The 12755-nt window shown below is 39.9% G+C and overlaps 2 protein-coding genes across 5 annotated transcripts; both read left to right on the top strand.

The window, feature by feature from the left end:
• Window positions 1-1088: 1088 nt before the first annotated feature.
• LOC138194157 (twinfilin-2-like) lies at window positions 1089-6199 on the top strand. Its single transcript, XM_069142676.1, has 9 exons — window positions 1089-1113; window positions 1893-1970; window positions 2053-2231; window positions 3117-3212; window positions 3297-3401; window positions 3732-3857; window positions 4025-4175; window positions 5592-5713; window positions 5814-6199. Exons 1-9 carry the CDS (start codon window positions 1089-1091, stop codon window positions 5979-5981), a joined length of 1050 nt encoding a protein of 349 aa, XP_068998777.1. The 3' UTR covers window positions 5982-6199.
• A 2996-nt stretch (window positions 6200-9195) lies between these two features.
• Window positions 9196-12626, top strand: LOC138194137 (cytokine-inducible SH2-containing protein-like). Of its 4 annotated transcripts, none has more exons than XM_069142636.1 (3): window positions 9196-9485; window positions 10251-10412; window positions 10642-12626. In XM_069142636.1, the coding sequence occupies exons 2-3, from the start codon at window positions 10274-10276 to the stop codon at window positions 11145-11147; spliced, it is 645 nt and encodes a 214-aa protein (XP_068998737.1). In that variant the 5' UTR covers window positions 9196-9485; window positions 10251-10273; the 3' UTR covers window positions 11148-12626. The 4 variants fall into 4 exon arrangements, with proteins under 4 accessions (XP_068998737.1, XP_068998754.1, XP_068998765.1 ...); XM_069142653.1 differs by lacking the exon at window positions 9196-9485 and adding an exon at window positions 9746-9785; XM_069142664.1 differs by lacking the exon at window positions 9196-9485 and adding an exon at window positions 9747-9785 and having other exon boundaries at window positions 10256-10412.
• Window positions 12627-12755: the final 129 nt, after the last annotated feature.

The following is a 12755-nucleotide window of genomic DNA, read 5'->3' as shown; positions in this document are numbered from 1 at the left end:
GATCCCATCACAGGTAACCTCACAGGTACACACTTATCTTTCTCTCACCCACGTCCGTCGTGTGTGTGTGTGTGTGTGTGTGTGTGTGTGTGTGTGTGTGTGTGTCGGTGTGAGAAAGATGTGTGGAAGGTTTCTGTGATAGTTTAAGCATTTAACACACATTTTTACTCTTTCACAATTTTTTTTCACCTCCACTCACTCCCCCATTTGTGTACACACTGTACACTCCTTTTGTGTGTGTTACGTCAGTGAGTTTGCTAGTGTCCAGTGATAGATCCATTTGTTCAGACCATTTAGGGGGCAACTCAACACGCAAGACGTCTGGAGCTCTTCACCTTACACTTCAGGAGGAGCAGTGTTTGTATCATCGTCACAAGAAACCACATATTCTCATATTTCAAAATGCTGAGTGGCTTAAGGTACCTCCTGCCTTATTCTCGCCTTTTAAATTTAGCTTTGCTGATCAAAATCACAAAACACACTGGCCACTTACGCCTGAAACGCCCAATAATTCTCAGTCCAGGGAACGATGTTGAAATGTTGCATCGCATTCTTGCTTTGGTGTCACGTTTCTGTGACCAGGTGGCTGGAATTTGAGATCATGCCATTGCGTCTGCCTGATCTGATCGGACATTCTATGTGAATGATTGATAAAATGTCCTAACATGTGGCAGCATGTGAAAACTCTGTACTGACCACTGGAGTCAGGAGCGGTGGATGTCGGCACAGCCTAGTTCACCTCACACACAGTACGGTACAGGACAGTATGTGACCTGCGAGAAGCTCCCCCGCCGAGACTATTAAGGTTGTGGTCATCGATACGCAAAGAGTTTTACATCAGGGGTTAGGGTGGCATATCCACTGACAGGCACGTTATTACTCATCAGCCACAGTTCCGCAGATTGTATTTCAGGTGTTGGGAAGCTCCTGAGTCACCCTCAAGGCGTTTATGTCACTGGTGCGCGTGGGTCCATCTGTCTGCCATCAGTGGAGAGCCAGCCTACCTGTTTCGCAAGAAGAGCGAGGACGCAGAGACCTGGACCTGGTCCTTCTTGCATTAGAGGAGTGTAAAATCTGACTGCCAAAAGATGTCACACCAAACTGGAATTAACGGTAAGTTCGTTTTTTTTTTTTTTTTTTTTCTTATGAAACCTTTAAATTTACATTCAGTTCAAGTGCTTTTTCAAATTTTCTTTTTAGCCTCTGAGCTGTGCTGCGGCAAATACATCCTAATAATCTCACAGAAGGTATTCTGTAAACTGTAACGATTATTCTGCTTTGGTCACTTAACTTCATCAACTTCATTTATTTGTGAACAGTAATAATTGTGGACTGTAAAAGCTACACATCTATGACATTTTCTGACTGACTTGGGTAAAATGTCTGTCCTCACTTTTTTGATAAATGTGATCGTGATGATTCGCACCTATAAACATGCATAGACAGTTTAATAGCACTGTATGTGTGTGTGTGTGTTATAGCATCTGGTAATTGGAGCGTAGGGGGGCGGGTTGACGGAAGCATACCTCTCTCACCTTTCTCACCTGATCTTACATCATTTATGAGACCGCTGTATTTGGTAACCATGGCGAGAGAGGAAGGAGTAAAATAAATAGCTATAACTAGTTTTCTTTGATAAAGATTAAAAAAAAAAAAAAAAAAATACGGGTTTGGAAGTTGTTATATTTCTTAAATTCTAATCTGTGGATGATTCTTTGGTGCATTTTTGTCTGATCTCTGAGCTTCTTTAGGTAACAGCATGACCATCTGGCAGTGGATCAAATTTTCTTCCTGAAGTGGAGTCAGTTCTTACTTACCCAACTCTGTCTCACTTGCTTTCATTCCCCCCATCCTCAGTTTTGACTTGTCTGCCTTATATCTGGTTACTTCAGCAACATCTGAGCTGAAAGAGTTTCTGGCCCGAGCGAGGGGGGGTGCCATCAGAATAATGAAGATCATCATCAGAAACGGTAAACGCCAGATGTTTTTTGTATTCAGAAGCATTTTGACTTGTCCAGAATCTTGAGTTTGCTGACGCTTTTTGTTCTGCAGAGGAGTTGGTGCTAGATTTATGCAGAGAGCCAGCACAGAGCTGGGACAAGGATTACGACCAGTTCCTGCTTCCTCTGCTCACGCCTCAGGAGCCGTGCTACATCCTCTACCGTCTGGACTCCCAGAATGCACAGGGATATGAGTGGATCTTCATCGCTTGGTCACCTGACCAATCACCAGTGCGTCTAGAGATGCAGATCACACACAAGTTCAGATGTTCTTCAGCTGCAATTATTCCAAAAATGTAAAAGAGCAAAACCTAGATGTCAGAGAGCATTGTTAGAAATTAAAATGAGAATAAAGGAGTCTATTAAAAACCTAAATTCATCTTTTTAATAACATTTAAATTTAGGTTTAGATTGTGGTTGTTGTTACTAAACACACATTGAAATTTAGATTTTAAAAGGATTGTTTCTGTGGTTTTACACAACAGCTGCAGGAAACTCCTTCAACATGTCTGGTTTGTAGATGCAGCAACCTCCAAAAGTGAGTTGGCAGGAGAGTTAAACTGCTTTATGCTACTTTTGGGATTTAAATTGGAGATCTAGGCACAGCGATGAGACAAAAGTATAGTATGGCTTTAGCTTTTATTTCAAGAGCAAAAGTAGCAAAAACATGTGTTTCAATAAATAGATAAATAAAAAAAATAAAAACAGATTAGAAACTGCATAAAAGCCATGCACAATTGAAAAAAGTCATTGTGTCTAAGAAAATATTATTTAAATATGCCCTCCAAGACATGGTAAATAACCATCTTTGGATAATAATTGTATGTCCGATTCAATTTGATCATGCTTGTATGTAAAGAGGTCAAAACTTTCCCCCTTTCAGCAGATAAATATGAACATGCCTTCTCGTCTCAAACTCTGCAAATACACCCTCCTGCACAGTGAAGCTCAAACATCCAAATGAAGTTAACAATAAGTCAAATATATATTTTTACTCAAACGATTACCCAGAACAACACTCGGAAGTATAGAAAACCAAAGTAATGCAGAGTCCCAGACTGTAGTAACTAAGGTTGAAGTTCATTTTGTCCTCCTGTCTGTCCCGGTATCCTGCAGGTGAGGCAGAAGATGGTATATGCAGCCACCCGTGCCACACTGAAGAAAGAGTTTGGAGGCGGTCACATCAAAGACGAAATGTTTGGCACAGTCGAGGTTCGTAAAATCCCTCCTGCAGAATGAATGATCGTCTACTGCTTTTGATTAAGTACCCGTGTGTCAGTGTGTTTCTGTCTGCAGGATGACCTGTGCTTCCAGGGATACCTGCGCCACAAGTCCTCATGCTCCTCCCCAGCTCCTCTCACAGCAGCTGAGCAGGAGTTACAACGAATTAAAGTCACAGAGGTACACAAAAAAGAAGGCAGGCTGTCTAAACATGATACAAACCACATTTAACTTGTTGCGTGTGCTCATCCTTTATGCTTTTTTTCCCTTCAGGATAAAGTTGTGTGGGTACGTTGATTTTCTGTCAGATATAACAATTTAAGTGTGAGTGTGTGAGAGAAGGAGACAGATAAAAACAGTCCTTTATGTCCACAGGATGAATATAGACGAATTGGGACTCCAACAGCACGAACGAGGGTTTGTTATATCTCGTGTGTAGATGTTAATTTTATGCTTTTGTGTTAAGAGAATTAGTACATAACTTTATCTTTTTTTTTTTTCTCCCTGCAGGTCACAATGGAGTTTGGCTTAGACAAAAGGGCACAGACTCTTCAGGGTCTTGCGTTCCCTTTAAAAGAAGAGGCCAAACGAGCCCTACAGCAGCTCAAGCAGAAACGCATCAACTACATACAGCTGGTGAGCCCTGACAGAAGATGTTTACTACTCATAACACTGTGTGCAACATGTAACATTCTCTTTGCAAACAAGCTGTAAATATGTGCTACTGTCAGCAAAATGCAAAGAAATCTGTAGTTCATGACTTGATCTTTGAACAAAGCTTGCTTGTGTACGTTGTGTTGCAGAGGCTGGATGTCGAGAATGAGACCATTGAGCTGGTTCACACCAAACCTACAGAAACCCATGAGCTTCCCTACAGGATTCCCATGGACTCACCCAGATACCACTTCTTCATGTTCAAACATTCCCATCAGGGCCAGCTGCAGGAGGCGCTGGGTCAGTAAACAGTCATCAAGTTCTCTACTTATCAAGTATCTCTTAGAAGTTCTGTCGCTTTTCTTGTAGTTGTGAAGAAACTGAATGGAGCTCCACATTAATAACACAGAAATGATAGCTTCTCGTAAGAAACGTTCTCAGAATGTTATTCTTGGTCTTTGTCAAGTGACCATGTGGAGTGCCATCCTCAAACTTAACCCTTTAATGTCCTCACCGAGAAAAATGCAAACGTTTTCTTTGCACGTTTTAGTTCCAACGGCAATAGTAACAACCATCCCATTTTAGCAATTTTTTTTATTTCTTTAAAAAGAGGCCTCTACCGTTGATAAGTCACAAATGAAAAAAAAAAACAATTGAGAAAAATTGGGGGGAAATCATAAAAACATCCTGATTTGCTCAGCATCATCATGCATTCAAACAGCTGCGAATTTGGAAAGTACCAGCCCCTCGAGGAGAGCGTTCACATGAGGACAACAAACAGACAACACAGCCGTCTCTAAAAAATCCGCAACTTTTCTGCTGTCAGAATAAAGCAAAGTGACAAACCATATTGTTGTCCTCCATGTCAACCAACACAAGCACCACATGCAGCTCAGGAGGGCAATATTATTTATACACTACATTCCTACACATTTTGATGTACTGCTTTTTTTGTAGTTGGCATTTAACAAAGTCTGGTGATTTCACCTTATTATCACTGTATTTGTGTGGAGAATAAGTACATTGCTTACATGTCACTGCAAATGTTGCCATGAAGTGCCAAACCTGCCTCTGGGTGCCCTCAAAAACCTCCGGCTTCCCTAGTGGGATATCCCTGGTTCAACAGGAGTTTATGTGTTTTCGCCCACTCAGATGCTGAATTTTGTCACTTCCAAGTTGCCAATAATAGATATATTTGTTGTTACGCCAAATAGAGCTAAAAGGAAAAAAAATTGACTTCCATCAGCTAAATGGCCAGAATGACTCTAAACCGTCACTGACTGAATCATATTGATATGATTCACTTGACACAGATGACGCAGAAGCAATAGACTGCTGAGCTGTTCGTGTCATTTACAGGGTCTGTACAGGTGGTTTTATTCTGAACTAAATGTGACAGCTTGGTCAAACGGCAGAAGTGGAGACGGTCTAAATCAGCGTTGAACAATGACGCATTTATGTAGTTAAGAACCACTGTGGCATCATCCTCCCGTGAATATTGACATGATGTTCTAGGAGCATCTTCTTCTTCACCCCTGTCGTAGCGTAAAGTTTGTCGTTGGTGGATGCGATACACTGTTCAGATAAACTTAAGCATTCGAGTCAGGTTGACGTGCCAACGTCCAAACAGCCTCAGGTCAACAAAAACTGAGCAGTAGTTAAGAAACTGTTACATGTGCTTCAAGTATCATCTACCAAACTTCATGTCTGTTCCAGTGTTCATATATTCAATGCCCGGGTACACCTGTAGCATCAAGGAGCGGATGTTGTACTCCAGCTGTAAGAACAGGCTACTGGATGACGTGGAGAGAGACTACCAGCTGGAGGTCACCAAAAAGGTACAGCTTACCCAAATCAACCACAGACAGAGGGATCCATCATCAGTAGTTTCATTGTCACCACAATGTAGAAACAAACTGCCCAATCATTGTTCTGCAGATGGAGATAGACAGCGGCGACGGTCTGACGGAAGACTTTCTGTATGAGGAGGTCCACCCGATTGAGCACACCTTAAAACAGGCCTTTGCCAAGCCCCGTGGCCCAGGAGGGAAGAGGGGCAACAAACGCCTAATCAAGGGTGCAGGCGAGAACGGGGAAGAAAATTAGACACTACACGCACCTCATAATACACAAGCAAACCGACACGATATCTAAGAATTGACTTGTTATTTGACTATTTAGCTTCTAGCCATTGCTTCTTTATTTTTACTTGAGGACATACATTCCATACTGAAAAGGAGGAAAATCCACCCTAAAGCAGAGTTCATTTATATATGAAGTTTATAAATCTGAACACTTTTGCGAAAGTGATGCTCCATCTTACAGATAAAATGTACAGCCTTGTTTCAAACCAAGCTGAACCATGAGTGTGTCAGTCATTACATATTCATGCTGTGCAGCCAAAGTTTGTTGACATCCACAAAAGTGGAATTCAACTTCTACCAAGGATCCGAATGTTTCAAGAAATACCAAATAGGTCAGGTTGTATAAAATAATCCACACGTCTAGAAAATCAGTGGCTCTCAACTGGTCTAGCATCAGGACCCTCATTTGTCTTTGTCATTAAGTTGCGACACAAGGTTTTGAGCCTTACAAATTTATTTCTCAAAAAATAGCTAATTAATAGACAAAGTTTTCATGCACTGTTAAAAATATTAACAAAACAAGTGCAACAAAAGTGTAACTATGGCTAAAACCCCAATTAAATAAAAAGGTAGACTTATCTTATATTAAATAAAAAGGTAGACTTATATTAAATAAAAAGGCAGACTTATCAAATCCTAACTCCGTTTACAAATTCTTGAATGAGAACTACTAATGTGACAATGTTTTTATTGGTTGTTACTGTCATGATAATGATGGCAGTGAAGGGCTACTGCACACGTGCTGCGTCACGGGAAACACTTGTCTTTAAAATAAAAGCATAGCATCAGAAACTCTGTAGACTTCAAATAAAAGATTTTTCCCTCAATTTCTTTTTTTTTTTTCATGCACACATTCACTCAAAAATAACCCCCGGACCTACTTTTGGGTCACGAACCACCAGTTGAAAACCACTAGGTGGGCTTTTTAAAGGGACGTTTTGCAATTATACTCCTTTGCACTAATAAAGAAAGATTAGATAATTGACTCAAATGTGAAGTTTAAGCCAGCGACTGGTTAACTTAGCATAGAGACTGGAAACGGGGGGAAACAGCCAACCTGGCTCAAATAAACAAATAACTATTAGATTTCTGCTTCAGGGTGGATTATCTGTTATATTGCCTTGGCATATGCTGTGCCCACCGTTCACACTTTACCAGATCCAAATTTATCCACATCATTTGCAGTTGCCCTCATTGGTCACTTGATCAAGGCTTGACGACATTCAGATGCAGGCTGTTGTTTTACATGGTTCCACAATAAAATATTTTCTGTATTTTCTAGCGCGTGTATTCTCATTCCTTTCTCTTTGTGTGCGAGTGAGATCTTATAGTCATGCAGGCAGGCAGCAGCAGCAACACCAGGGGTCACGGCTCAGTAGTAGAGGTCAATTTGTTGTGTGTTTTCCAGGAAGGCTCTCTACCCAGAAGCCTTCAGCTGTGCGTTCTGCCGCTTTCATTCCTCAAGGGAAACATGGTTGAGTTGAACTTTTTTTTTTCTTGGAAACAGGGTTCAGAACTGCATAGCAGCTTTCAAGCTGTCATTATCTCTGCACATGGGAACTGTGGAGCGGGTCCTAATGACCCTTGAAATGAACTGAACTGTATCTGAAGTCAGTGTGTCTTCAAAGAGTGAAGACACACTGACTTCAGATACAGTTCAGTTCATTTCCAGGAACATTAAAATAGATTTTCTTAATGATCATTTAACAAGACAAGATTAAAGTCTGAAAGGTTTTTTGTGTGTAGAGAATTAGTGAATGAAATAAGGGATTGAGTGATAACATAATTACAATGTTTGCTTTATTATATAACATTAACTAAATGTTATTAAGTAGATAGATAGATAGATAGTTACTTTATTAATCCCCAAGGGGAAATTAAAAAATAAATAAAAAATTAAAGTACTTAAATTAAACTAAGTTAGAAATCACTTGTAATGTTGAAACCATACAATTGTTACAGAATATAATATAGAAATGCAGTACAATGGCTGGAAAACATTACTTCCATAAAACTTGAAAGCAGCATTAAACACATGCCAGAGTTGCACTGAAATCTGTGACCCACGGGATCCTGGTTCATACCCTCACCCCTCCTGCCTAAACCCAACTGCACTCACAGATTGTTCAGTGTTACACCTGCCAACTGCATCAAGACAGGCAGAGGTAATCAGACCCTTATATACAGAATACATACCCAAACATTACCGGAAGTAATGCCATTGGCCTTCAACATAAGAGGGTTTTTTTTTTCACATAAGTAATGAAGGAAATCAATCAAAATCAAAAGAAATGGCCGTAATTAGTTGTAATATGCATGAAGTTATGGATGATTTACATTTGATAAATGAATATACATGTAAATAAGTATAGATATAATAGGCGATAAAACATAATCATTAAGTTGCAAAACAATCCAGTGCATTTCTAAAACTCATAGCCTAATTATTTTGTATGTATCACCCTGCTTCTTCTGATCATTTTTATTTGATTTCAAAAAAACATTTCCAATCACAATGCCACAATGCTACACAATGTCACACAATGTCACAATACTAAATTTGTAAAGTTATTTGATTTAATGAAGCCGCTTTTCAATACAATATTTTTGTTAGGTATTCCATGAACAGATTTGTGTGAGAGACTGACTGCACCTTTACACTGAAGCAACGGCTTTCTGATTAAAAAAGAAAAAAAAAAAAAAACAGGCATTATCAAATGAAACAGACAAAACTACCATTGAAGTACTGTTCATCTTTTGTTATAATTTCAAAGTTGTTTCAATATTAACCGAGGGTGCAAAAGTGATTAAGAATCAACGTTAGAGCTCAACGTAGATTCAATGAAATTAACGTTGACAATAACGTTGATTTAACACGGTTTCAAGGATTGTTTACAATCTGGGTTGTCACGGCTTCAATTTAGACAGCAATGGAAAAACAGTCGATTTCCAGAAAGCAGACACAGGACGAGCTTGTCTTAAAATTTGGCATTTCTACTGTTACTCCTGCTTTTTTTTTCTAAGAAGATTTCTCAGCTCGTCTTCACAAAAAGTAGCTCCTTTGTCAGATTTTATTTTGAAGGCTGAGCAGGAAGCGGTGCGTGTTGACGGAGCCCCGTGAGCCTGCTGGCAGCAGCTCTCCTGTCACTGCGGGCGCTGAAACACAAAACCTTTCTGGGAAACAGATTCCGGGAACCTCTGTCAGTCCAGTTGAACTGAGCTGCTTTCTGTCCCGCACTTCACTGAATAAAGAGCTCACACTCCTCCTCAGTCTCACAGCTTCCACTGGTAGCAGACCAGACGGATGCATTTTCTCATTTTGACGACAGCAGATAGTTTTGAGGCATGTGTGTTTTCACTACCACCCGCCACAGTTGTGATATTTAAATAGTGTGAGATTATTTCGGACTTTTCTTTCGCTGCTTTTTAAACTGGTCGCATTACCTATGATTGTTCTTAATGTAAGGTAAGATTATTTGGTTAGTTGTAGCCATTTGATTGCATTGTGTACGCTGCTGTGCTTATTATCGCTATAACAAACGAATGCAGTCATTGTTTTATTATTATTATTTCCTGTTTTGTATGTAAATGTGTTATGTGTGTGCATAGGCTACGTATATGTAGCGTGTGCCATATGGCTTACATATATTCAGGCTACATAATAGCTACAATGAATTGATGTAACCTAGTTTGTTTGTTTTTTTCCCCCTGAAGCGTTGGCAACAGCTGATGAGCCTCCACATAAATAAACAAGCAAATTACATCGGTATTTACTAGGTTGTGATTTAAAACACCTTTTTATTCCTGCATTTTGTTTGGAAATATATGCTCGCATAATACAATAATGCCTGAAATTCCTGAAATATTTTAAGACTGCATCCCTTGGGCTACAGACCTGTTGATTTGTTATTTTACAGTTGTTTTTAATATTATTTTGTGTTGTTCCGTTTTTTTCCATGCTTTTTGTTGTTGTTGTTGTTGTTGTTGTTGTTGTTGTTGTATGTTTGGTTTTTAGGTTATTTTCTTGTTTTGGACAATGATAGTCACATAGCTAATTAAGATGATGATGATATATATATATATATATATATATATATATATATATAAAATGCAACCAAAACAAATATTTTACATGATTCAGAAATTCAGAGCATATTTGGAACATAATTTAGTATAAACTTGCACACCAAAAAAATATAGTTTGATGGCTATTTTGTTGATCCTCCAACAGGACAGGTGTGCTAACAGTCAGAGATGGTTGCCCGGGCAGTGACCATTTCCCATCATGAAGACCAAGGAAGTTCATGCTGCCCACATCCTTCGCCTCCACCCTGGGATCCAGCAGAGGACCTCCGCTGCATCACCACCACCTTTCAGTACTTGCAGACCTCAGGTACAGCAGCAGCAATTTAATTTAATTAAAGTACAACATCTGACAGTTTCTACTTCAGTCCAGTTTACTTTATTCATTTGATATGATGAGGGTGATCTTACACTGTGCATGGCTCGCTGCATGATATTGTGGACAGAGCTAGAGTGATTTTTAGTAATCAAATCATATGGATATTTTCACCCAAACATGCATGTAAAAAAATAAACACAGACTTATATCTTTATCCCAGGTTGGTACTGGGGTTCTATCTCAGCGAGTGAAGCTCGGGAAGCTCTCTTGACGAAGTCTGAAGGGACATTCCTTGTGCGGGACAGCAGTCACCCTCAGTACATGCTGGCCCTGTCGGTGAAGACCCGCTGTGGCCCTACCAGTGTGCGGATAGAGTACAGCAGGGGCTGTTTTTGGCTGGACTCCATTTCCCCTGGCCTGCCTCACCTGCAGACCTTTCCTGATGTACTCAGCCTTGTACAGCACCACACCGTCTCAGGCCACACGCGACAGCATCAGACATCCGATGACATCCACCCCCAAACGAAGCCTGAGCCTGCACAGCACACAGCCAAAGACAGCGGAGTCCCTCTGAAGCTGAAGCACCCCTTACACAAACTGGAGATTTTCCCTTCTTTGCAGCACCTGACGCGCCTCACCATCAACAGACACGCAAACTGCCCCAACCAGCTGCCCCTCCCAAAGTCTCTGCTGCGCTACCTGAAGGACTACCCTTTCTCTATATGAGGATCTCCTCCCTTCGACAGAGGACAAAGAGGCAAGATTGTGATCAGGGTCACCCTCCGTGACCGCATGCTGCGAATCCAGAACAGTTTGAGATGCTTGGCAGCAGAGAACGTTATGGTTTCAGTACACTAAACCTCAGTGTGACCAGTGCTACTGCTGTTCTTCAAAATTTTGTTTAAGTTATTTTTATATGTCTGTTTCAGCTACTGTGATATGTGCAATGCTAAGTTGATGTGTTTTTCTTTCTCCGTCTTTTTGTGTGACCTACTTGCCACCATTAAGAAGACAAAGTAGTTGTTAAACCAATGGTCTCAGGTGTTTTTTCACCAGGCAGCCTCAACTTTTAAGTAAATCAGTAAAAAGAAGCTACTGTTTGATTTGCTGATCGAACAGAGATAGTTTTAGACATATTTTTGGTTTGTGTCTTAAGATCTCTGTTTTTCTCTACTTTGGAGCTCACTGGGGGGTTACATTTACAACAGAGCGTTGAACAGAGCAATGTTTATTCACTCTCCACAAAACCAATGAACTTGATGAACCACCACCAAAACTAACAGTGGTCTTGCGTAACACTTGCAACCTCTGGGCACACAAAATTACAGAAATTCTTCAGAACATGTCTCCTCAAATTATTATCAGTTTCTGTTCTGGCTCTCTTGGTGTAGCATAGGTTTTGATGATTATCTACCAGAGTCTGGAGGCTGCGTGGGATATGAGAGATTTGTCATTGTAATGACTCTGGCTTGGTTTTGTTTAATATAATTAAGTCCAGCCAGTATAATTGAGAGTCTAAGTAGTTAGGGGGGCATTGATAAAAAAAACAAAAACAAAAACTGTTGTATTAATGCAAGAAGATCAAGGTCTGACTATCCCTACATGACATGCAGACTTGATGTGAGTTCACAAGTCAATTTTAAACTGTTTTTATTACTGTTTTCATGGAAACGCGTCTGAGTTTGTTTCCACGAGTTTGAACTGTGTAGTGCTGAGAAAGCCTCTTATCAGGATTAGAGTAAGAGCTGCAGTTATTAATACACTGCTGCACTAACTGAGAACGGCCTATCTCTCCCTGCCTCAACTTGCCAGTTCTGAAAGCTTTAAACCATTTCTCAGTCCACAGTCAAAGGATCAGCATTATCAATACGCTCTTCTCAAGACAGTCTCTATTAAGATCGTGTTTCTGTTTATTAGTGTAATGTTATTTCATGCAGATTTAATGCAATTACCAACACTTGGCATGTGTCTGTGTGCTCAGATCAGAGTAAAAGTGGCACAATGTAAAAATACTCCATTGCAAGTCACAAGTACACGTCTTATTCTGGAAATGTAATTAAAACATACAAAATAAATATACTCGTAACACAGATGAGTCATTTTCAGTGTGTTATATTATTACATGTATCATTTTTATCATACTCATCGATTCTTTAATGTGTTTCAATATATCTGGTTGGGATGCGAACTAATCTTAAATCTTTATTTGGCAAACTTTAAGTCTGGCTTTATGGATCTTATTTCAGAAGATAATCTTATCTTGTAAAATGTTGAATTTACAAAGCAAATCCTAACAAAAAGGGGTTTACTGCATGTAAACTAGTTTGTGGTCAT

Source organism: Embiotoca jacksoni, unplaced genomic scaffold, assembly GCF_022577435.1.
Source record: "Embiotoca jacksoni isolate LCO1_2020_lvr unplaced genomic scaffold, fEmbJac1.0.p SCAF_1, whole genome shotgun sequence".
Lineage (NCBI taxonomy): Eukaryota > Metazoa > Chordata > Actinopteri > Embiotocidae > Embiotoca > Embiotoca jacksoni.
Note: the sequence above shows the minus strand (reverse complement) of the source record. Positions and strands in the feature narration are given on the sequence as shown.